The sequence below is a fragment of the Macrotis lagotis genome, chromosome 2 (assembly GCF_037893015.1).
Source record: "Macrotis lagotis isolate mMagLag1 chromosome 2, bilby.v1.9.chrom.fasta, whole genome shotgun sequence".
Taxonomy (NCBI): Eukaryota; Metazoa; Chordata; class Mammalia; order Peramelemorphia; family Peramelidae; genus Macrotis; species Macrotis lagotis.
Genome location: NC_133659.1, coordinates 126,960,953 through 126,987,456, shown reverse-complemented (window position 1 = coordinate 126,987,456; position 26,504 = coordinate 126,960,953). Strand labels below are relative to the sequence as shown.

Below are 26,504 nucleotides of genomic sequence, written 5' to 3'. Positions count from 1 at the left end.
TGGAGAAGGAAACAGCAAACCACTTTACTATCTTTGCCAAGAAAACCCAAAATGTGGTCTTGAAGTTGGACATGACTGAAAACAACTAAACAAATATAACACACCAAAGGAAAATGACAAATTGTGAGGCGGCACAAGGGTGTACCCTAGTAGAAGGGGAGTGTTGTTCCATGGAACTGAAAGCCAAGCAGCTGATGGAAAATAGGACATACCAGGAATATCATGAGTCCTCTGTAAAGGAAGGTTTGGGGAGGAATTTAATGTTTTGCCCTCTACCCCTCTGATCAGATGGAAGAGATAACTGAGGATGAGTCAAGAAAATAAAGAAAATCAGAATTGAGTTTTTCCTGTGCTGATGAAATTTCAGATGATCAGCTTATGCTAGGGTGGAATAGGGAGAGGGCATAGTATTCCATGGCAGAAAGGGAATGAGTAGCAGATGGAAAATGGAGTTAGCAGGGGTGATGAAAGAAAATGAAATTCTATTCTAAATTGTTAGCATTTCCAAAAAAATGTTTCCCATGTAAAGAGGAAAATAACGGCAAAAATTAATGTTCTAGGTACTAAGTGAATTGGGTGTGTATTCAATAAGTACCTAAAGAATGGATTTTAATCTATCAAAATTTTGTGGGTTTTTTTCCCAATTAAGTACTTCCATACTCAGCACTGTGGGGTAGATTCTGATACATTAGGCAGCATCTTTCTTCCTGGTTTTTATGATCTATGTGAATACATACAACCATTAGCAAGCATTGTTAGACATTATACAATTAAGCTTTAAATTGTGTGTTGAAGATTATATATGCAATATAGCTGTAGCATATGATATATAAATAGTTAAGTAATTGGAGTAGTTAGCGAAGATTTTGTGAAGATGGAGAGACTTGAGCTAGCTAGACCTTAGTCTGGATTTTAAAATGAGAGGAACAACAGGATATTCCACTTGATAGAATAGCATGACCAGAGTAACAGAAGAGGAAATTAGTATAGTATGCTCACAAGAAAAATATATGACCAGAGCTGAGAGAATAGGAATAAATGGTAAATGTGACTGAGGTACTATTCTCTAATGCCAGAAATTCACTCCTCATTTTGGTCTCTGGCTTCCTTGGTTTCTTTCAAGTCTCAAATAAAATCTTACCTCTTACAAGAAGCCTTTTTCAATCCCCCTTTATTGAGTGATTTTCCTCTATTGATTATCTCCAATTTACCATGTAACTATAAATATAAATATGTATGTATCTATATCCTCATATAGTATTTGTACATAGTTATTTTCATATATTTCCATTTTATTGTGAGCTGCTAGTAAACAGGGACTGTTTTTTTGCCTTTCTTTCTATCCCCTAGCTCTTAATACAGTACTTGAAACATAGTAAATATATGGTTATTATTTAATATATGCTTATTGATTGACTGCTTTAAAGCCAGATGGATAGTTTATATTTAATATAATTATATATATGTACATAATATATACATATAATATATATGTAAACATATGAGATTTGTCACTAGATTGACATGATTAAAGTGTTATTTGAAAATTAGTTTGGAAATCCCTAAGAAAAAAAAATCTTAGGATCACATGTGATTGGATTTACAAGTTAATTCTACCAAACATTTACAGACTAATTGATTCCAATACTTCATAAATTATTTGGAAACATAGGTAAAGAAGGAGTCATTCCAAATTCCTTTTATGACACAAATATGATGCTAATCTAAATCAAGAAAAGCCAAAACTGAGAAATCAAACTATAGGCCAATTTCCCTCATAGAACACTGATGCAAAAAATTTTATACTAGAAATACAGGGCTAGTTCAGTATTAGGAAAACTATCAACATAACTGACCATATCTATAATAAAACCAACAGATTAAACCAACAGAAATCTTAACGATTATCTTAAATGGAGAAAAAGCCTTTGACAAAATACAATTCCCATTTCTACTAAAAACACTGGAAAACATTGGAATAATAGACCTGGTAATCAATTCAATATTGTTTCTGAGAAGTACATGTTAATTTATTGTTCTGTGTATCAGCTTACAATCTCTATGATTCCCCAGACCAAAACTTCTTCGGCCACTATTTTTTGCACAGGTTGTTTTCCTCCTAATAAAACTTGAACTTTTTGAGGAAAGATACTGTTTCACTTCTGACATTAGGGTTGGGCATTAAATTTCTGATCTTGTGTTGGGAAGATGATCCATTGTGGTTTCCTAATCACTACTCTGGGATCATTCTTGACTGTTATGCCCAGAAATTCCCCTAGGTGATATTCAAGGTTTTTAACACATAAAGAATTCAGGTTTTTTTTTGTATGTATGTATGTATGTATGTATGTATCTAGCTAGCTAGCTAGCTAGCAAAGAAATGAGCCAGAAGTTCCAGTTTGATTATATAAGAAGTTTAATAATCGAAATGGAATACTCACACTGGGGCAGCCATTAGATAACAATTATGTATCCCTGTAAAAACCACTCCAAAATTTCCTGGGGAAATTATAGAAAATAAACAAAAAAGGGACTGCAATGTATGTCAGTGAGAATTGACTGATATTTTTGTATTTTCACAACTTAGTTCTGGCCTCAGTTTCCAGATACCTGGATACCATATCAGTTCTGCTTTGACTGGAATCCTGAGCATTCATAGCTATGGACTGGTCAAACTCTGGTCAGTAAGCTTTCTTTTGGCTTACATTGTTAATTGAGAGGGATTCATTATTATTATTATTATTATTATTATTAGTAGTAGTAGTAGTAGTAGTAGTAGTAGTAATAGTATTTTAGTATTTTGACTTTCAATGACAGAAAATTTTGCCAAACCATGAAATTTATTACTAGAGACTTTTGCTAAGAAACCCATATCATAACATTCACTGCTTAAAGAGGTACACACTATTATGACTTTACAACTTAATGAAAACACACCCTAGGCTTTCATTGACCTTCACTGAAATAATTGAGAGGGGGAGCTGGCTATTCTCTTCTTATTTCCCCTCTTTTTGTTGGACTCCTTCAATTCTGTATTTTTTTCCCAGTGCTTAGCATATGACCTAACTCAGGTATTTATTTCACTTATATTTTTTGTAAAGATCTAAGTATAAAATTCTACTAGGAAAGAACAAGGAGAACAGAGAAAGGACAGATATGAAAGACATTTTTAAAAAAAACTATCAGGATCTAGTAAATATCCCTCTGTAAATGTGAGTAATGGATAAGTTAAAAAATAGTTTAAATTGGGTGGCGAGGTGGCGCAGTGGATAGAGCACCGGGTCTGGAGTCAGAAGTACCTAAGTTCAAATGTGACCTCAGACACTTAATAATTACCTAGCTGTGTGGCCTTGGGCAAGTCACTTAACCCCATTGCCTTGCATAAAAAACTTTTTAAAAATAGTGTAAATTGGTAGAATGACTATGAGAATGATGATAACATTGATAGTGTAGTTAGAAAGGGAATTTGTATTTGGTGGTAGTGTCATTTTTGCTGTTTTTGGAGGGGGGTAGTAAAAGATACATATGGGTTTGAATACCCTGGAGATTCAGGTGACAATGAAATATCCTAGTAGAGGATGTCCAGTAGACATTTGAATAGAGAAGCTAGAATTTAAGTATGTAGATAATACTGGAAATCTTTGGAGATCACTGGAATAGAAGACATAGGTGTTACCCAAATATATCATTCACCCAATGATGTATTTGAGGGAAAGATTATGAAGGGAGAAGAGCAGCCAATCCACTAAACAATTGATTAAGCACTTACTAGGTGCAATGTAGATGTTTGATCAGAAAAGAAAGTTGACTATGTTGCAAGAGTGAGGAAAGGACAACCCAGATTCTACATTGGTACCCAAGTTATATCAAGAGATCAAGAGAAAAAGACCCCTGAACTTGAGTGGCCTTATGGGTGATTTTGGGACCCCAGAAATTTGATGGTTTATTAAAATGGTTTATTAAATTCAATTTTTCAAAATGGCAAAAGACTGGATTCTGGAAAGTACAATTTAATACTTTTGAATTCAAATCTCATAAAATTCTTTACCATGTTATTAATTAATTGTCTTGTGAATATTTAATAAAGAAATTGAGGGAATCACTGTGCCATTCATTCATTAAAACAAATCATGCCAAACTAACCTAATTTCCATTTTGAATAAGGATACTCAAATTAGTGTCCTATATAGAGTATTCAGAAAGGAATATTATAAAGTCTCTCATAATATCCCTGTGGACAAGATAAGAATATAGAATAGATGATAATATAGTTAGATGAATTTTTAATCAACTTTGTTAACAACTGTGACGTTGAAGTATCTAGTTACATGCTGCTGCTCTTTGTCCTTGGCTGCAACCTTTTCAAAATTGCTCATGTTTTGTGACTTGGATGAAGAATGAGAAGTCATTTTTACCAAATTTACAGATTATCCAGAACTGGAATGAATAGCTTCTAGGATATCATTCAAATCAGAATTCAAAAAAAAATCTTAATAGCTAAAGAATGAGCAGAGCCTCACTTCATAGTTCAATGGGAAAAGTAAGGATATTAGCCATGAGATACTTCTTTTTTCCTTGTAAGTTACCTCAGAATCCCTTGATATCATCTCTTGTTTTCATATTCCCCCCCCCCCCAGTTTTGACAACAAGATGGTCCTTCTCCCTGCCAAGGTGTGTTAAAATTGCATCTTATTTTGTTATTCCTGACCATTCCTCCCTTTTTAGTCAGTATAGTAAGAGAATTTATAAGTTACCAGTATAAAGGGGCAGCAACGGAAAATAAGATTGCAAAGGTGAGCCTGGAAGTCATGAGAAAACTGTCCCAAAGATCAAAAGAAGATAATTTACAAATTGTATCATATGTTAAACAACATTCACATCCTGGTAATATATGCTGAAGCAGCAGAAGTTGTCTAATTACTGCTGTCAGGATTCTGGTCCTGTGATATAAAATTCCCAGACAAATTCTATCTCTACAGTAGACCATGGGAACATCAAAAGGTACAGATAACTTTGAGATCATTTAGTTATGTAAAAGAACTGATCTCAGGGAGGCACAGATAAGAATTAGTTTCTCCCCAATCTCTACAAAAAAAAATGAGACCTCAAACTCCTGCTTCCCCCCCCAGATTAGGTCCAAGATAACCTAGTGCTACCAGCTCTAATCCATGGTTATATATGCAATATATTCTGCCTCACCCCCACCCCATACTCTTCTGCATGTAGCCTGCCTTCTTATATCATTTCATCTCCCATTCACATGCCATCTGCCTTTTGTTACTTTTCTCTGTATCCTCTGTGCCTAATTAAAATGTGATTGCTGCCCCATTTCCCTTAAATAGTATTTCCATGTAAGTACTTACAGAATCAAGTGTGCTTACCCCACTTTACACAATTTCATAAATTATCAATTCACAGAGCCAAACTCCTCACAATCTCCCTTTCCTCAAACAAATTCCTTGAAAAAAGCTGTCCAAACTCATTGCCTCTCTCTCTCTCATTCTTTGAGAATTCTCTACTTCTTTGAATTTTTTTGATATGGCTCCCAACCTCACCATTCAAGAGAAATTGCTTTCTTTGAAGTTTTTGTGGTTAGATTGATATCTTCATTGCCAAACACAAGGGCTTTTTTCATTCTTTATTTGCCTCTCTGCTGAATTTGATTCTGTTCATACCTTTCCTCCTGGATACTGTCCTCTCTTGGATTTCATGATGCTATCCTCTCTCAAGCTTACCTACTCTCCTTTATTAGTTTATCATTTATCTTATATCTCCTACATGAGAGCATTTCCCAAGGTTCTGTCCCATGTCCTCTTCTCTTTCTGAGTTATATCTCTTGGTGACTTCCTCAGCTCCCTTAGGTTTAATTATCATTTCTTGCCTGAAGTCACACAGCAAGGCAATTAGTGTTGGTGTCCGAATTTGGAGTCAGGTCCTTCTGACTCCAGGGCCCATGCTCTATCCACTGCACAACCTAGCTGCCCCTAATTATCATCTCTTTGTATATGACTCACAGATCAATATATTTTGTCTCATGATGGCATTATTTGCCAAACAATCAATCCATCCCTAGTTTCTCCCCAGGGCTTTAGTCTTACATCACCAAGTGTCTATTGGATCTTTCAAACTGGAATTCCTGAAGGTCCTTCAAACTCAACATATTCAAAACTGAGCTCATTTGTCTTCTGAATTCAATTCTTCCAAACTTCTCTATTCCTGTCAAAGACACTAACATTATTCCACTCTGCCCTATCAATAATCTAACTGAAAAATATATAGATATTAGAGAAGGAAAGGTATTTCTTAAAATGTTGAACTGCTTGGTTTACATTTACACCTTTTTGTCCCCTGACTTTAGTTACAAATGAATTTAAGTTAAATTAGTAGCATGTATTTGTTACATTAGGAGCTTGGCTCAAAGAATTCTGATCCTTATTTTTAGTTTTTTTTTTATTATTTTAATTTTCACAATTAGCTGATCCAACCTTTCTAGAAAGCATCTTGTAAGTATACCAAAGGGCAATAAAACTGTGTGTACCCAAGTTAGCAATAGCAACACTAGATCTACCAAAATCATCACAAGAAAGAGTAAAAAAAAAATCCACATTTACAGAAATATTTATAGTAGCTCCTTTCATAGTGGCAAAGAACTACAAATTGAGGGAATGCTTATCAATAGGGGAATGGCTGAACAAATTATGGTATATAAACATCATGGAGTACTATTGTTCTGTAAAAAATCATGAGGGATAGAAAACCGGGAAAGACTTAGTTCACTGAAGGACTGAAGAACATTAACATTAGACATCATCAGCAGCATTGTGTGATGATCAGCTATGGTGGACTTGCTCATCTCAGTAGTACAATAATCAAAGATGATTCTAAAGGATTTGAGATGAAAAATATCATCCACATCCAGAGAAGGAACTATGGAGTCTTAATGCAGACCAAAGCTTACAAATTGAAATTTTTAAATTTTTTTATCTTTTATATGGAAATATGTTTAACATAGTTTTACATGTATAACCTATATTAGATTGCTCTCTGTCAGGGAAGAGGGAAGGGAAGGGAGGGAAGGAGAAAAAGGTGAAACTCGAAATCTTACAAAACATGATTATTGATTGAAGGTATCTTCAGAGTCTTAGAACTTGCAGGTGGGGGGGAGCCAAGATGGTGACAAGAATGGATCAAGTCTTAGGCACTCTCTCATAAAAATCATAAACTAAGGACTCTAAATTTTCGAGAGACAGAACCCACAGAGGGACCCAGGGAGGCAGTTCTCCTACTCAAGGTAACCTGGAAAAGAGCAGAAAGGCTCTGCTCCCCCGGGGTTAGAGGGGGCGGCCCACCAGAGGGGCGGCCCATGCGAAAGAACTTCAGCCTCCCGGAGGCATGGCTCACAGCAGCGGGGGAGTTTCCCAGGGGAGTACCGGGCACAAATTGGGGGAACAGTGGGGGACCTCTGCCAGAGTGAGCATGTGAAGCCCAGCTCTCCGGGCACACAGAGAGCCAGGGAGTTACAGGAACAGAAGTAGGCAGAGCTGGTAAGCAGGAGCCCCCAGGGCATGAGCCCATTGAGCTGAGGGAGAGTGAAGAGAGACTGCAGAGCTCTGTCCTCTGCCCCTGGAACAGGACTCTGGGGCTCTGACCACATTCAGATCCTGATCACAGTCTAGGACCCCCCAGAGAACAGCAGGGCCCCCCCCCACCTCAGCCCCGTGGCAGAGGGGGACGCTTATGGTCATTCACAGACCAGGAGGGAGGACAGAGCCTCACACACTGAGACCCTTGTGGGAGTGTCCCAAAAGCTCAGGAAGCACCCCAAAACTAGGCTCAGTCTGGGAAAATGAACAAGCAGAGGAAACAAGAGGAACACCATTGAGAAATATTTTGCATATGAGCCCAAGAAGGATCAAAATACTCAGTCTAAAGATGAGGAAGCACAAGCTCCTGCATCTAAAGACTCCAAGAAAAAAAGAAATTGGGCTCAGGCTATGACAGAGCTCAAAAAAGACTTTGAAAATCAAATAAGGGAGTTAGAAGAAAAACTGGGAAAAGAAATGAGAGAGATGCAGGAAAAACATGAAAATGAAGTCAGCAGCTAAAGAAAACAGCATGCTAAAAACCAGCTTAGGTCAAATGGAATAAAACAGTTCAAAAAGTTATGGAGGAGAATGCTTTAAAAAGCAAAATTGGTCAGATGGAAAAAGAGATAAGAAAACTCTCTGAGGAGAACAAATCCTTCAGACAAAGAATAGAACTCAGGGAATTTGATGAATTTACGAGAAACCAGGACTCAATACTTCAAAACCAAAAAAAATGAAAAATTAGAAGAAAATGTGAAACATCTCATTGAAAAAACAACTGATATTGAAAACAGACTTAGGAAAGATAATTTAAAATTACTGAAATACCTGAAAGTCATGATCAGGAAAAGAACCTTGACATCATTTTCAAAGAATTACTACAGGAAAATTGCCCTGATATTCTAGTAGCAGAGGGCAAAATAGAAATGGAGAGAATCCACCGATCCCCCTGAGAAAGAGATCCCAAAAAAACCAACCCCCAGGAATATTATAGCCAAGTTCCAGAACTCCCAAATCAAAGAGAAAATATTACAAGCAGCCAGAAGGACACAGTTCAAATATCATGAAGCTGCAGTCAGGATCACACAGGACTTAGCAGCAACTACATTGGAAGCTCGTAGGGCTTGTAATATAATATACCAGAAGGCAAAACAGCTTAGAATGCAGCCAAGAATCAACTACCCAGCAAGGCTGAATGTCCTCTTCCAGGGAAAAAGATGGGCTTTCAATGAACCCGGGGAATTTCAAATGTTTCTGTTGGAATGGCCAGAGCTGAACAGAAGGTTTGATCTTCAGATACAGGACTCAAGTGAAGCATAGAGAGTGGAGGAGGATGAAATGCATGTATTCCTGCATAGAAAAATGACACTGATAATACTCATGTGAACCTTCTCAGTTAATAGAGCAGGTAGAGGGAGCTTTTATAGTTGAAGCACATGAGAAAGCTGAATTCGAAGATAAAATATGGTGTAAAAATAGAGTCAATAGAAAAAAAAGGGAAATGTAATGGGAGAAAGAAAAAGGAGAGGGGGAATAGGCCAAGATATTTCATATAATAAGATTTTTCTTTATTACAATGAGCTATTGTAATGATATGGAAGGGGGGAAGGCAAGGGGGAATGAGGGAATCTTCGCTCTCATCAGAGGTGGCTAGGAGAGGAAACAGCACATATACTCAATGGGGCATAGATATCTGGAGTAAGAAGGGAGGGGACAGGTGGAAGGGGTGGGGATGTGAATATAGGAGGAGAGGATGGACCATGGGAGGAAAGTGGTCAGATATAACACATTTTCTTTTTTACTTCTTGCAAGGGGCTGGGATTGGAAGGTCTGTCTGGGACCATAGGGCCAGGTGGATGCTGGGCCTAAGGGGTGGTATGGGGGCTCAGGGCCTCTTGGTCCCAGAGCTGGGGCTCTGTCTGCTGCACCACTCAGCGACCCTACAGCAGAGTCAGAGTGAAAGGAGAGAGAAAATATAGTACATGGTAGTGGAGAAATACGAAAGGAGGGAGTTGCGATCAGCAATGGCAACGGTGGAAAAATATGGAAGTAACTTTTGTGATGGACTTATCATAAAGAATGAGAGTAAATATTAAAATATTAAATAAAAAATGATTATTGAAAGCTACTTTCACATGTAGTCAGAAAAATTAATTAAAAATTTAGGGAAAAAATGTTGACAGGTGTTCAGGAAGGACTTTAGAGTACAATGTTTTCTGAAATCAAGTACCTGCTACTGCATTACATGATCACTGGACTGTGTTTTCTTGCTTGGAGATGAAAAACAAATCCTATAAGACCCTATTCATTCTTTGCTCAATAGAGTTCTTCATAGTATATGTGTTGGTCTTAGAGGCAAGAGATACCAGGGTTTAAATCCTGCCTCTGACATTTACTACCTCTGTCACTCTAGGCAATCAACTGCTCAACAAGTTTTTATTAAATGCTTACAATTGTCAATCATTGAACTAGCCACTGGAAATATAAAGACTAAAACAAAACAGTCTGTTTTCAAGGAGCTAATATTATTTTTAGGGAAACTACATGTATCAAGGCAAGTACATGCAGAATAAATGCAAAGTTGTCTAGGGAAGAAGAGTCTTAGTAATTGAGATTAGAAAAGACTTTATATAGCAAGTAGGTTGAGCTAATTCTTAAAGAAAATAAGGATTTTTTTTGTTGTTTTTACAAGGCAATGGGGTTAAGTATCTTGCCCAAAGTCACACAGCTAGGTAATTATTAAGTGGCTGAGGCCATATTTGAACTCAAATTCTCTTGATTCCAGGACCAGTGCTCTATCCACTGCATCATCTAGCTATCCAAAAATAAGAATTCTTTGAGACAGTGTTATGGAGTACATGCCTAGAATGAGAGCTGGTCCAAGCAAAGTCATGGAGATGAGAAATGGAATCTAATGTATGAAGAATACCAAGAAGGCCAATTTAGTTAGACTGTTCATATAGTGAGAGAAACATCAGGATTGAGCCTGGAAAAGTAGTTTGTAGCCAGGTTGTGAAAGGCTTTAAAAAACTAGCTGGACGGGGTAGCTAGGTGGCACAGTGGATAAAGCACCGGCCCTGGAGTCAGGAGTACCTGGGTTCAAATCTGGTCTTAGACACCTAGCTGTGTGGTCTTGGGCAAGCCACATTTGCATTGCCTTGCAAAAAAAAAAAAAAACCACCTAAAAAATAAAAAGAAAAGAAGGTAGTTCAGTCCAGAAGGGCATGGAGTTAGGGGGAAGAGGATCAGTTCTTAAATCTGTTTCTTCATTTTCAAAATGATGGAGATGAAAAATGGGGAAATAATGCTTCTATAATTCCCATGTCAGAAGTTTGTAAGTTTATCTATAAATCATAATCCCTCTTAAAAATTTGAGTTATTTACCCTATCCTCTAATATTCCTGTCCTTTATTGAAATGTTTTCTAATAATGGTTATGGAGGTAATTCTTAGTTATCAAAGATCATACCATGTGGGGCAGCTAAGTGGTACAGCAGATAGAGCACCAGCCCTGGAGTCAGGAGGACCTGAGTTCAAATTTGACCTCAGACACTTAATAATTACCTAGCTGAGTGACCTTGGGAAAGTCACTTAACCCCACTACCTTGCAAACCCTCTGCCCCCCAAAAAACATACCATGAAGTGAAAGCTCGAGTATATTTTGCCGTGTAGCCAGGGCTTCCAAGAAGGGTCCTTTGACAAATATACATTCTGTCATACAAAGCCCTCTTTATTTATTTATTTTTGGTTTTTGTTTTACAGTTGAGGAAGCTGATGTAGACAAATGCTTTAGTGACTTGCTCAGGATCACACAGTTCATGACAAGTCAGCATTTGAACTCAGGTCTTCCTGTCTTGACCCAGTGTTCTATCTAGCTATCTCTGTGTAGGTGCTCAGCTATGCAGCTGCTTTTTTCTCTTTGTTTCCATTTGGTAATAACTTCTCTTCTTCCAAATCTCCATCTGATAATAGTTCCTTGATCTACATTATTACTAGGAAAGGCCTGCATATCCTCATAGCATATCTAGGAAACCATGTTCTGCCGGGGAACCATGTGCATTGATAAACTATTGCTTGATTTTCTGACAATCTTAAGTTCTTTTCTCTGTGGGGATGTGAGAAAGCAATCCCCCAGAATAATATTTTATAGGTCCTTGGAAAAGGTGAAGAGAAAAGAAGATGTTTTGACTATTTGGCTTAGGTTCTTTTTGTTTGTTTTTGCAAGGCAAATGGGGTAAAGTGACTTGCCCAAGGTCACACAGCTAGGTAATTATTAAGTATCTGAGGTCGGATTTGAATTCAGGTCCTCCTGAGTCCAGGGCTGGTGCTCTATCTGTTGTACCATCCAGCTGCCCCTGCTGCAGGTTCTTTACATTAGATATTAGTTTAAATAGAACCTGGCTCTAGTTCTTATTTTATTAACCTAAGTGGTTTGCATAGCGTTGATGGACCTTTTGAAATGTTATAAATCCCAATATTCCCAGGAAAAACTTGGGTTTGAGACAAACCATAGAAAAATTATTGAGAGAAGTCCCAAAAATTGCACTTAGATTATGTGAGATTAGAGTTGTGATTCTGATCTAAGTGTTCTATGTATATAGTAGAATATTAAACCTATCTGATATTCTTATTCAATAAATAGAGAACTATTTGGTGGCAAATTTAGAAATTATTTAGATTAAATACTTTGATTAAATCAATATGCAGTTGTTAGATATATCGTATTTAGTATACACATATACATACACAAATTCTCAGTCAGGATTTAGCATGCTCTATCATAGGCCTTCTAGAATCATGTATGATCATTTTTTAAATAGTGTAAATAGTTTAAAAAAATTTTTTAGTTCCCTTCTCCCACTCAATGAGAAGGCAAGAAAAATAAAAGCTATTACAAATATGTATTGTCATGCAAAAGGAATTTTCACAATAACCATGTTCCCAGAAACAGCAAGAAAAAGGAAGAGAAAAAATATCATGCCTTAGTTTGCACTGTGAGTTCATTAACTCTTCATCAGATGTGGATAACATGTTTCCTTATGAGTCGTGGGTCACTGTGTCAATCAGAGTTATTAAATATTTCACAGTTGATCATCTATACAAAATTGCTATTACTGTGTAAATTATTCTTCTGATATGGATAATCATGTGCTGATCATAGTTCTAATAGCTTTCAGAGTTTGGTTTTCAATGTTACTATAACTGAAGAAATTGTACTCCTAGTTCTGCCTCCTTCAATCTTCATCAGTGTATAGAAGTAGTCAAAACTGGTTATGTAAATAATATTGATGTTATATAATATTGATGTTATAACTATTCTTTTTCTACTTATTTCACTTTGTATCAGTTCATACAAGTTTTCCCATATCTCTTTGAAATCACTTATTTCCTCCTACTTTAAAGCACAATAGTATTTCATTACATTCATATACAGCAATTTATTCCACTATTCCCCATCTGATGAATATCTTAGTTTCCAGTTTTTTGCCACAACAAAAGTGACTAATGTAAATATTTTTGTGCATATGGTTCCTTTTCCTCCTTATATTTTTTGATTATAGGGCTAATAGTCTTACATCTGGATCTAAGGGCATATACTACTTAATAACTTTTTGAAGATAATTCCAAATTGTTTTCCAGAATGATCATATATCAATGTACATGTTTTTCACTTAGCCCCTTCAACATTTATATTTTTCATCTTTGTCAATCTAACAGGTATGAGATAAAATATCAGAATTATTTTTATTTTTATTCCTCTAAGTACTATTTTGGAGCATTTTTATATGACTTACAGCTTGAGGTTTTTTTTAATCTTGAAAATTATCTGCTCATATTATATTTCTCTTTCCCCTCTTCTTGTTCCTATTTGTGTATATATATATGTATATACATATATATATATATATATATATATATGTATGTATGTATGTATTTCCACACTTAAGTCTTTATGTGTTTTCTACCCTCTTTTGGTCAATTTATTTTTTTATTTTTATTTATTTATTTTTTATTTTTTTTGACTCTTAATATTTATTCTCATTTTATACAAATAATTTTTTTACATTAATAAAATATTCTTGTTTAAGAGTAAACCAAATACCCCCTCCCCCCATAAATATAGACTTGCTTGAGTGATAAAGGGGAGAGAAAAAAATTAAAATAAAAAAAATAGTAATAATTGTAGGTATAGCCAGGTGGCGCAATGGATGGAGCACCAGCCCTGGAGCCATTAGCATCCGAGCCCACATCCGGCCCCTACACCCAACAATCACCTAGCTGTGTGACATGCAAGCCACCCGAACCCCATTGCCCTGCAAAAAACAAAAAAAAAGAAAAAAAAAGACATAAAATAAAATAAAATAGTTACAATAGTAGGGGTGGCTGGGTGGCAGACAGAGCCTTGGCCCTTGAACCAGAAGCACCTGGGTCCAAATCCGGCCTCAGACACCCAATGATCACCCTGCTATGTGGCCCCAGGCAGGCCACCCAGCCCCATTTGCCCTGCACCCCCCCAAAAATAATAATAATAAAAAATGTGCTTGAGTCTTTGTTCCAACACCAACAACTCTGTTGTGGGTGGATCACATTCTTTATGATAAGTCCATGGCAAAAGTTACTTCCATATTTTTCCACGATTGTCATTGCTGATCGCAACTCCCTCCTTTCGTATTTCTCCACTACCATGTATTATATTTTCTCTCTCCTTTCACTTTGACTCTGCTGTAGGGTAGCTGAGTGGCGCAGCAGACAGATCTCTGGTCCTGGGGCCAAGAGGCCCTGAGCCCCCATACCACCCCTTAGGCCCAGCATCCACCTGGCCCTATGGTCCCAGACAGACCTTCCAATCCCAGCCCCTTGCAAGAAGTAAAAAAGAAAATGTGTTATATCTGACCACTCTCCCCCCATGGTCCATCCTCTCCTCCATCACTCACATCCCCCCCTTTCCCCTGTCCCCCCTTCTTACTCCAGATGCCTATACCCCATTGAGTATATATGTTGTTTCCTCTCCTAGCCACCTCTAATGAGAGCGAAGTTTCCCTCATTCCCCCTTGCCTTCCCCCCTTCCATATCATTGCAATAGCTCATTGTAATAAAGGAAAATCTTATTATATGAAATATCTTGGCTTATTCCCCCTCTCCTTTTTCTTTCTCCCATTACATTTCCCTTTTTTTTCTATTGACTCCATTTTTACACCATATTTTATCTTCGAATTCAGCTTTCTCCTGTGCTTCAACTATAAAAGCTCCTTCTACCTGCTCTATTAACTGAGAAGGTTCATATGAGTATTATCAATGTCATTTTTCTATACAGGAATACATGCAATTCATCATCATTAAGTCCCTCATATTTTCCCCCTCACCTCCAATCTCCATGCTTCACCTGAGTCCTGTATCTGAAGATCAAACCTTCTGTTCAGCTCTGGCCATTCCAGCAGGAACATTTGAAATTTCCCTGGTTCATTGGAAGTCCATCTTTTTCCCTGGAAGAGAACATTCAGGTTTCTGGTAGGTGATTCTTGGTTGCATTCTAAGCTGTTTTGCCTTCTGGTATATTATATTCTAATCCCTACGAGCTTTCAATGTAGTTGCTGCTAAGTCCTGTGTGATCCTGACTGCAGCTCCACGATATTTGAACTATGTCCTTCTGGCCGCTTGTAATATTTTCTCTTTGACTTGGGAGTTTTGGAACTTGGCTATAATATTCCTAGGGGTTTGTTTTTTGGGATCTCTTTCTCTAGGGGATCGGTGGATTCTCTCCCTCTACTTCTAGAATATCAGGGCAATTTTTCTGTAGCAGTTCTTTGAAAATGATGTCAAGGTTCTTTTCCAGATCATGACTTTCAGGTATTCCAATAATTTAAATTATCTTTCCTAAGTCTGTTTTCCATATCAGTTGTTTTTTTCAATGAGATGTTTCACATTTTCTTCTAATTTTTCATTTTTTTGGTTTTGAAGTATTGATTCCTTATTTCTGGTAAATTCATCAATCTCCCTGAATTCTATTCTTTGTCTGAAGGATTTGTTCTCCTCAGAGAGTTTTCTTATCTCTTTTTCCATCTGACCAATTTTGCTTTTTAAAGCATTCTTCTCCTCCATAACTTTTTGAACTGTTTTATTCCATTTGACCTAAGCTGGTTTTTAGCATGCTGTTTTCTTTAGCTGCTGACTTCATTTTCATGTTTTTCCTGCATCTCTCTCATTTCTTTTCCCAGTTTTAGTTCTAACTCCCTCATTTGATTTTCAAAGTCTTTTTTGAGCTCTGTCATAGCCTGAGCCCAATTTCTGTTTTTTCTTGGAATCTTTAGATGCAGGAGCTTGTGCTTCCTCATCTTCAGACTGAGTATTTTGATCCTTCTTGGACTCATTTGCAAAATATTTCTCAATAGTCTTCCTTTTGTTTATCTGCGTGCTCATTTTCCCAGCCTTAGCCTCTTTTGGGGGTGCTTCCTGAGCTTTTGGGACACTCCCACAAGGGTCTCAATGTGTGAGGCTCTGTCCTCCCTCCTGGTCTGTGAATAACCATAAGCGCCCCCCTCTGCCACAGGGCTGAGGTGGGGGGGCCCTGCTGTTCTATGGGGGGGTCCTAGACTTTGATCAGCATCTGAATGTGGTCAGAGCCCCAGAGTCCTGTTCCAGGGACAGAGGACAGAGCTCTGCAGTCTCTCTCTCTCTCTCTCTCTCTCTCTCTCTCTCTCTCTCTCTTCACTCCCCTCCCTAGATTCAATGGGCTCATGCCCTGGGGGCTCCTGCTTACCTGCTCAGACTGCTTCTGTTCCTGGATCTGGGCTGTGCTGGCCACCCTGCTGGCTGTGTGCCCTGAGGGCTGGGCTCCACATGCTGGCTCTGGCAGACTCCCCCCCCCCCCCCCCCCCCACCCCGTTCCCCCACTTTGTGCTTGATGCTCCCCGGGGTGTAGCTCAGGAAACTCCCCCGCTCCTGTGAGCCAAGGCTCCCAGCACCCTGGGGCTGCCTCCGGGAGGCTGAAGTTCTTTTGCTCTGGCGGGCCGCCCCTCTGGCTGGCCGCACCTCCGACCCCGGGGAGCAGAGCCTTTCTGCTCTTTTCCAGGTTACCTTGAGTAGAAGAACTGCCTCACTGGGTCCCTTTGTGGGTTCTGTCTCTCGAAAGTTTAGTTAGAGTCCTTAGCTTATGAGTTTTATGAGAAAGTACCTAAGACAGGATCATTTGTTGTCGCCTTCTTGTCTCCGCCCTTTTGGTTAATTTAGATGGAAGTGAGTTTGAGTGTCAATTCCTTCCATGTTTGTATTTACTTCTACTTATGCACCCTACTGAAGTGTAACAACAAGTTCCTTCATCCTTCCAGTTTCCTCTACTACATCCTTCTTCCTTTATTTCTTCTTACAGCATCATCATAGCATAGCATCACAGCATAACAAATTCATTTATAAATATTCTGTTTCACTTGACTCTCTATGATCTCATGTGTATAAGTGAATGAATAAAAAATATTTATTAATTACTTAGAATGTACAAAGCATTATGCTATGGGTTGGGGATACATATAGGAGAAACAGTCCCTGCTCTCAAGGAGAATTTATCATTCTAATAATGGACACGGTAAATATGGAAGATTTCAGCTTTAAGTCAGATGGAAAAATGCTATAGTTCTTCTGTTGCAGTGACAAAGGAGACTTGAAAAGCTTTTTCTATGACATGTCCTCTGATAAAATCACCTCCATTTCTAATGTAGAACCATTCAAAAGGGTCAAGGATTTCTATGATAAGAATTTTCTTTTTTGAGTCTTCAAAAAAAAGTGACTATAGCACCTGTGGGGGCTAAGTTGAAAGAGAAGTTTTTTCCCCCAAAGATGATATTGATGGGAGGGAACGTTGATATTTTCAGATATCTTCAGATCAGAGTCCTTTTCTTTCTTCATCACGGTCTGAGGGGAGATGGTGGACAATGTGATGGTTGTGGTTTGATTTGCCCAGACATACTACCTCTTGTTTCTTCTGCAAGGATCTTCCTACTCTTGTGTGAACTATGGATGGAAGTTGGTTGGTAGATGATGAAGATAGCTGGCCTCTTCTCCACAAGAATTGCCTTCTTAGATGATAGCTATGAGGGGGAAGCAAGACTAGCTCAGAGTGTTGTGGGAATGAAGGAAATGATGCTACCCCTCCTAAGACTTTTTGTTAGCAGCAGTTGTAATTGATGGTAATGAGGAAGATGGGCTCTTTTCCAGAATGATTTCTTCCTTCCATGAAAGCCAGAGGAATTGGACTGGAAGCAAGTCTATTGATTTGTAAGATACTGACATTCCAAGGCTCTTAGGTTCAGGTTTCTGGGCTTTTCCCAATTAGGATCTAAGTGAAAATGGTGGTCAAGGTAATTGATAGTGGGAGTTGGTAATATTTGCATCTACCTGTCATTCAAAGTGCTCTGATGAATTCACCTTGTCTCTACCTTGTGGAAAGCAACTGATTGGCAGCTTGTAGGCCTGGGAAGTAGGCCCTTTTCCTCAGGATGATGGCTTACTTCCCAGGATAGTGGCATTAGAATTCTAAAAGAACTTTCCTCCTTCAGAATGTAAAAAGTTCATTAATATTAAGATCTTTCTGATCATTTGATTTTCTTATTTTTCTCTTGACTTTGTTGTTTTGTAAAATTCCCTTTCAGCTCTGCTGGTGTCTTTATCAGGAATATTTGGAAGTCCTCTTTTTACTGCAGATTCATCCTCCCCCCCCCCCACCCCAAGATTGTACTCAATTTTGTTAGGCAAAGTTATTTTAGCTGCAAATCTTTTACCTTTTTTTTTATCTTGGAATATCTCAGTTTATGTTCTCTGTTCCTTTATAGCAATATCTGCTAAATTTTATGTGATCCTAATTGTAGTTTCCCAATATTTGAATTTTTGGTTGCTTGAAGTTTTTTATTTTGAAACTTGGAATTTTGGCAGAGATGTTGCCAGGAGTTTTCATTTTTGGATTTTCTCAGGGCATAACTGGTAGTTTTTTTTCCTCTTTTTACATTAGCCTTTTTAAAGAATGATATTCAGGTTTTTTTTTTTAATTGGTCATGGAGTATACAATTCTCAAGTTATTCACACCTCCATCTCTTTTTGGGTAGCTTTTAAAATATAACTTACATTCTTCTCTTATCATCTGAAGCTTTTGACTTTAATAATCTTGTTATGACTTTAATTTTATATATGTAAATATAATTAATCCCACTAATTTTTAGGGAGGTGCTCCTTACTCCAGGGTTGGTGCTCTATCCACTGTGCCACCTAGCCTCCCCTAGGGTAAGCTTTTGTATCTCTTTCATTTACCTATTGATTCTCTCCCTTCCCCTTTCTCTTCCACAACTTTTTTTTTTTTAGGTTTTTGTGAGGCAATGGGATTAAGTGGCTTGCCCAAGGCCACACAGCTAGGTAATTATTTATTAAGTGTCTGAGGCCAGATTGAACTCAGGTACTCCTGACTCCAGGGCCGGTGCTCTTTCCACTGCGCCACCTTAGCCGCCCCCCATAACTTTTTTGGTATCTTTTCTAAACCCTTGCATAATTTCTTTTTTGTTAAATATTGCAATTATATGCAAAGATATCTTTCAGCATTCATCTTTTTGTAAGCTTTTGAGTTCCATTAATTTCTCTCTTCCCCCCCATGACTTCGAGTAATCTGATATAGATTATATATGTAGAATCATGTTTAACATTTCCATTTTAGCCATGTTGTGAAAGAAGAATCAAATCTAAAGGGGGAAAATTCATGAGAAAAAGAAAAAAAGTTTAAAAAGTGAAAATAGTATGCTTTGGTCTGCCTTTAGACTCCACTATTTTTTCCTCTGGATGTGGATTCCATTTGCCAACACAAGTTTTTTATTATTGTCTTTGGTCACTTTACTGCTGAGAAGAGCCAAGTCCTCAAAGCAGATCAGCACACAATGCTGCTGTTGATGTGTACAATATGTTCTTGGTTTTTCCTCACTTCACTCAGTATCAGTTCATCTTACATAATTTCTTAGAGGAATTCTAATTGTTCTTGTGATTAAGCTAGTTTTTTCTTTGAGGTTTTGACTGTAGATGTTTTTATTATTCTCTTCTACATGTTTTGCTCATCCCTGACACCTTAAAAATACCTCCTTTTCTTCCTCCCCATTTTTGGTTTACTAATTTTGGTTCTTGAAGCCTCAGGTGGTGAGCTTTTGATCTCTCCTACTCTAAGGATCAGATCCAGTTGAGAGCCTTTCTTTTACTCTGGGGTCATTTTTAGACCAATTATGGCTTTCTTACAATTTGTTCCTTTTCCTTTACTGTGGACAGGTAGGTTTTCTTTTCTTTCTGTGATTGACCCTAGTTGAAACCTCTTCCTTGGGAAGAGAGCAAAAGTCTTAACAAAATTTTTATTTAAGTAGTCAGTTGTCACTCCTCTGGAAGAACACAACTAGTTGAGGCTTTTTCCTTGAGCGAAAGTGCTAGGAAGGAGGGACTTATTTTTATTAATCTTACTTAGGTCATTTTCTTTCCCAGATCCCAGCCCTTTTTGTTTCTAAAAGAGGGGCAGTCTACTTTTTTTTTTTTTTACTCTTAGGTTCCACCCCCACCCTGGCTGAATTTCCCCCTCCCCCTCCAGTTCTGAAGTCTTTCACTATCATTTTATACCTGCAAGGATTTCTTCCTACTTAGACTTTTTTCCTAGCTTCAGAATCTTTCATTTTCACCCCTTAGAGTGATCTGGATATTTACTACTTATCTAATGGGGTGAATTAAATGATAATTGGATTTTCATTTAGTTGTGGGGAAGAATTGAGTTCTGTCTTTTCATTCTACTCTGTCATTTTGAAACAGCAAAATACAGGCTTTTCTGAATATTCCAAAAGTCAATAAGAGAGCTTCTACTTTCCATTTGGCTAGTTCACCTTAACCTGTAACAGAGTGTTTGTGCATATATTACAAGTTTCTGCATGGTACAATTGTCCCTGGCTATCTCCTTAGGGTCCTCCATGTGGATAGACTTCATCTGAGCAACTTAATAGGAGTCTGCACTAAATAAGTAATAGATAACCTAATATAAGATCTAGAATTCTAGGGGGGTGGCTAGGTAGCACAGTGGATAGAGCACCAGCCCTGGTGTCAGGAGTAGCTGAGTTTAAATCCAGCCTCAGACACTTAATTACCTAGCTATGTGGCCTTGGGCAAGCCACTTAACCCCATTGCCTTGAAAAAACCTAAAAAAATAAAAAATAAAATAAATAGAATTCTAACAGTACCTAAAAACCAATCTGGAGACATGAGTTTTACTTCATCTCTACTCAACTTTAGTTTCTCCTTGGGAGAATCATATTTTTTTGTGCTTTTGATTTTCTCCATCAATAAAATAGAAATAAATTATATTTATAACCCATTCAAAAGTGTGATGATGCTTTATTAAAACTGTATTTTTTGGGCAGCTAGGTGGCGTAGTGGATAAAGCACTGGCCTTGGAGTCAGGAGTACCTGGGTTCAAATCCGGTCTCAGACACTTAATAATTACCTAGCTGTGTGGCCTTGGGCAAGCCACTTAACCCCGTTTGCCTTGCAAAAAAAAACTAAAAAAACAAAAAAAAAACCAACTGTATTTTTATTAAAGCCCACTGAGATCTGTATATAAAGGATTATGAGAGTAATATAACAATTTCGGGACATAGGAATTAGTTTCCTTATTTGAAAAATTAAGGTATTGACCTAGAAAATTTCTAAGGATCCTCCTAAAGCTAAAGTTCCATGGTTCTTTGATCTTATATCCTCTTCCATGGAGGTAGCAGGAACAATCACTTATTGCTCCATCTCCAACCTATGCTAACTATAAATCTAAAGTTCTTGACTTCTGTCTTTTATTTCAACAAACATATATCATGTGCCTACTACATATATACTTTGTAGAATATATTCTAAATATACACACTCAACTAAGTAGACTCTTGGAATACAAATAATGTTTGCTCTTCATTTTTAAAGAAGAACACATCAGGTAGGTGATGCCAGCTTGTCACCTCCCTGATGTCATGGTCTTCTTCGAAAATGAAGGACAAGTCTGATCTTGTTATCTCTTATACTTTATGTTTCTTCTTTAAAGATATGATTTCTCTCTCATCACACTCAATTTGGATCAATGCATACCATGGAAACAATGTAAAGACTGGCAAATTACTTTCTGTTGGGGGGTGGGGGAGGGAAGTAAGATTGGGGGAAAATTGTAAAACTCAAAATAAATAATCTTTAATTAAATTAAGAAAATGAAGGACAAACATTATGGAATACATATATGAAAAGCAGCATAAACCCAAGAAATTTCCCATCTAATAAGGATAATACTATGTAGGTAGATACAAGGTAGAATGCAAAAGGGACAAAAAATAAGAGATCAAGATAAATTATGCTATGAAACTCTGCGAAGGGCAGTGATTATATCACTAGGCAGCATGAGGGAAGCTTTTATCATGAAGGAGTTAGTACCTGATTTTGGTCCTGAAAGAAAGAAAAAAAAAAGGAAACTGAGTTACTCAATAGAAAAATTGCTGGATTTGAAGTCAGAAAATATCTGAAGGGTGATCTGATATTTATCTCATAATACTTAGCAATACATTATTACATTTGATTCTCATAAGACCAATAAAGAGATTATTATCCCCATTTTATAGATGAGGAAAATTGAAACCAAGGAAAGTGAAATGATTTTTCTAGGGTCACAAAGGTAATAAGTAGCAAAGTAAGAATTTGAAGCTTTATAACCAAAAATCCAGTACTTTCTGTCCTGACTCAGTTGGATTTAAATCTAGTCCTTCAGTTTAATGTTAGACTAAAAAATCCCTTTTATTTTGAATTTAATCATCAATATAAAAATTTCAACGTACACAGAATAAAAATGATTGCATATGAGATTCTCTGGTCCACTTCACTACTAAGTAGATCTACTCCACTTCCAAACTACTTACCTCTCCCTATAAAGTGTAGTAAAAGATGGATGATTCCACTTTACCTGGAACTGTCATATAAGAAGGTCTAGTCACTTTGTTCACTCTCCAGTTAAGTACAAAGGTCAACTGAATGTTATCAATCAATCATTAAGCATTTATTTAATGCTAAGTACTGAGAATACAAAAGGAGCCAAAGTATAGTCCTTATCCTCAAGTAGTTTACAATCTAATGGGGGATAATCTAATGTTGGTCTTGAACTGAAGAACTTCGTTCAAATTCAGCCTCAGATCTTTACGTACCAGATGTATAATATTGGGCAAGTCACTTAACCATTGGTAGGGCCCTTTATAAATAAATGCTTTTTTCCTTCCTGCTCACTCTCCAGTCTGTTCTACTTCTATATTGGCTGCTTTATATTTGGTTTTCCTATAATAGAATATAAGCTTCATGAGACTAAATTACGTCTTATTTTTGTGTTTTGAGAATTTACTAATAGACGTTTATATTTTCTTCTGAATTATTTTTCTACATATGGAACTAAATTGCAAGGACCTCTTCTATTCCCAGTATTGCCTTGTATTTACCTTGCATATATTGTTTTTACTTATATGTACTTTCATTGACTCAGCACTTAGTGCAGTGCCTGAAGTCATAGTGTCCTCACATAGGTTTGTTGATGAACTTTTCTCCACATATTTGCAAACTAGTTCTAACAATTTCTGTTGGCCATTGCTGTGGCCATAGTGGATAGAGAACCGTACCTGGAGTCAGGAGGACCAGGTTTCAAATTCTGCCTCAGACTCTTAATACTTACTACGCCTTGTGACCTCGGGCAAGTCACTTAACCCTATTGCCTTGCAAAAAGAAAAAAAGAATTAGGAAAACCCGCAGAGAGCTATTACTGAGGCCAAGGGAGAAGGCAGTGCATTCAACAGTATGGAACACCCCAGAGAAATGAAAGAGCATACAGGGAAAAGGCTATTCAACTTGCTGACTAGGTCAATGAGTACTTGTGAGAGCAGTTTAAACTGAGTGACAGATGGAAACCAGACTGCAGGGGTCTGAATTGGATAATGCTCAAGTAGAAGCAGTAATTGTAGGCGAAGCTGAACATTGAAGGGGAAGAGATAGGAGGTAGTTTGAAAGAATAGCAGGATACGATGGAAACATTTCTCAAAGGGAAAGAAGCATGTTTGCAGACACAGGTGCAGCGGGATGCCCAATGGATCCTAATGAGCTGGAATAAAAACCTCAAGCCTGGGGTCACTCATAGCGTGCGCGCTAGGCTGGAAGTGAAAAGTTTGCTTTTCTTCTGGTAGCAAGGCTGCCCGGATAAATCATTCATTCAGCCCCTCTGGGCCGAGGCATGCCCTCCGCTTGGAGTCTGCCTTTCTCCGAGGGCTCCTGAGCTCGCTCTTCTGGCTTGGCTTCCCGGGGGGAGCCTCGACAACGCCCCCCGCCCCTCCAAGCTGCAGGGTGAAGGTCAGGGGTCGGTCAGCTTGCAGCCCACCCTGGAAGGGAAGTCTCCCGTTTAAAGTTCAAGGCGAAGGAGAAGCATAATTTACACGGGCGTATTTATAACTAGACACTTGGACTCGCCACTCGGTTTGAGCCTTTTTTTTCCTGGCCAAAACAAACAGGAGGTCCGGAGTGACGCAGGCCTGACAGCTGCGCGCTGAGCAACAGCCAGGAAAAAGTTCACCCGGGGGCAGAGGTCAGGGGTGACTCAGCCGCCAAGTCCCCTCCGGGATGCGACAGGACGGGCAGGGAGAGACCTCTTCCGGGAAGGCGGGGTACTCCGTGAACAGAGCCACAGACAAAGGTCAACGACGACGCGTCAGAGGTCAAAGGTCCCAGAGACCGGAAGCGGGGTCGGGGCAGGAGTGCAAAAGGCGGGGTCAAAGGAAATGACGTCAGCCTGCTCGCCGGCGCAGCTGACTCGGGCGCGGCCCGGGCCTTCTCGGGGCGGTCGTGCTGCCGGAGCTTCCACGAGGATTCCGCTGGGTCCTAAGAGCGGCTGGGGCGAGCCCAGAGCGGAGCTCCGGGTGAGTGTGGGAGGGAGAATTCCCTGAGTCCGGAGCTGCACACAGGGACGGGCGCTTGTTGCCTTGGGAGCTCGAGCCCCTGTCCTCTCCCTTCCCTCCTTCCTTTCTCATCCGTTCCCGCCCTTCCCTCCCTTTGAGGGGGAGGGGGGCTTGTTGCCGTGACTACCGCGTCACTGGGGAGGCCGGGCCTGAAAGGGAAGGGGAGGCTCGGACTCTGGGCCTTGAGACCCGGAGCCGAGGAGGGGGCTGCTGGGAAGGGCGCGGCCTTCGTCCTTGTGGGCCGGGCCCAACGCCGAAGCCTCCGGTAACTGGGGCCTTCAATTTCTCCACGTTGTGCTTATTATTAAGTAGGTCCCCAGAAAGGGGCAGAAGGCAGTTTCTGCCTTCCAGGAACTTACCGTCTAATGGAGGAGAGCACGCAAGCAGATATGTATATGTATATATATATATACATATATATATATGTATATATATACAGGAGCTTGCAGTCTAATGGAGGAGAGAGCAGGCAAGCAGATATACATATACATATATATATATATATACATATATATACACACATATATATACATATACACACACACACACACACGACCTTGCAGTCTAATGGAGAAGAGAGCAGGCAAGCAGATATATATTGGGGGGGGGGGTCTTGAACCAGGTGGAATTTTAGTTGAGACTTAAGGAAGCAAAGAAAGTTAACAGTCTGAAGAGGGAGATTGCTCCAGTCTTGGAGATCAGTAATTCTGAGTGTTTTTATGTGACTTGTTTGCAGTTACTAAAACTGGGTAAGTGTCAAAGCAGGGATTTAATGATCCATTTAAGGCTTGCAAAAGGCTTTACATAGGTTATCTCATGAGACCCCTGCCAACACCCCTGGAAATAGGTATTGCAGCAGGATTCTAACTCAGGTTTTCTTGATTTCTAAGGCCATTGCTCTACCCATTTAACTCTACACAAATGTCCCAGTGCTTTCAATGAATCAGTTACAGTGTAGTGAGAGTTGTCCTTGGACCAAGAAGACTTGTTTCAAGTCTCTGGCACTTGATTGGCCATGTGACCCTAATCCAGTCACTTAACCATTTGGTACTCTAGGCAACTCTTGATTCACAAGGCCTGACCTACCTTGGTAAGGGGAGTTTTCTCATTTACAAGTGCCCTAATTCAGTGAAATGACAAGTCCAGTTTCAGTTTATCTTTGTGCATTATCTGTTTGACTTAGCATATTTAAAAAAAGAAAACTGGTACCTAGAGATTTAAGCCCTTGAAAATGAGGAAGTTGAATTGAATACTAAAAGCTCATCCAGAGCTAACATTCCATGAATCATATTATGTAATATTTTATGCAGTTCCCAGATTACTTCTTGTCTATTTTGCCTTAACTAAATTTAGAACTGTTCTCCAATAGTGGGGCAGCTAGGTGGTGCAGGGGATAGAGCACTGGCCTTGGAGTCAGGAGTACCTGAGTTCAAATCTGGCCTCAGATACTTAATAATTACCTAGCCTGTGTGGCCTTGGGCAAGCCACTTAACCCCATTTACCTTGCAAAAACCTAAAAAAACCCCAAAGCACATTACTCCTATAGTTTAGTTCTGTTATTCCCAGCGAATTATAAGCTTTTCTTATGTAGCAAAATCTTAAGTAGCTGTGGATCATTGAATTATCTACCAAACACACCCCCTCCCCCCAGCCAGATTAAGATATTTAGCAAAACAAATAAGACATAATAGAATTTATATAATGTTAATATATGGTTTCCTCAGTCACTATGTTGTTGCAGGGGTCTTATTATTTAGAGTTTAGTTGCCTCTGTTTTTGAGACTGATAACACTGTTCTAATTCTAATTAAAAAAGTATTATTCTTTTTACACTTTATACTAACTCTGATCAATTGTTTAAACAGACCAGTTAACAATGAGATAGATTGAAACTCCAAGGTTTCTTCAGCTCCA

At 38.6% G+C, this 26,504-nt stretch overlaps 2 protein-coding genes across 5 annotated transcripts in view; one reads left to right on the top strand and one right to left on the bottom strand.

Annotated features, from left to right (window-relative positions):
- MIA3 (MIA SH3 domain ER export factor 3) overlaps positions 1–15,202 on the bottom strand; it is a 92,772-nt gene extending 77,570 nt beyond the window's left edge. For 2 of the 3 annotated variants that reach the window (XM_074222721.1, XM_074222722.1), the window contains exon 1: positions 14,970–15,202. In XM_074222721.1, the coding sequence (XP_074078822.1) occupies positions 14,970–15,030 (61 nt within the window). In that variant the 5' untranslated portion in view covers positions 15,031–15,202. Of the gene's footprint in view, positions 1–14,949 lie in introns of all 3 variants that reach the window. The other variant, XM_074222723.1, reaches the window with a different exon arrangement.
- TAF1A (TATA-box binding protein associated factor, RNA polymerase I subunit A) overlaps positions 1–26,504 on the top strand; it is a 99,297-nt gene that overhangs the window by 33,068 nt on the left and 39,725 nt on the right. Inside the window, exon 1 of one of the 2 annotated variants that reach the window (XM_074222732.1) lies at positions 24,531–24,552. The exons of the other annotated variant lie outside the window; for it this stretch is intronic. The gene's annotated coding sequence lies outside the window, so the exon portion shown is untranslated. Of the gene's footprint in view, positions 1–24,530; positions 24,553–26,504 lie in introns of those variants that run through there. 2 annotated transcript variants of the gene reach the window in all.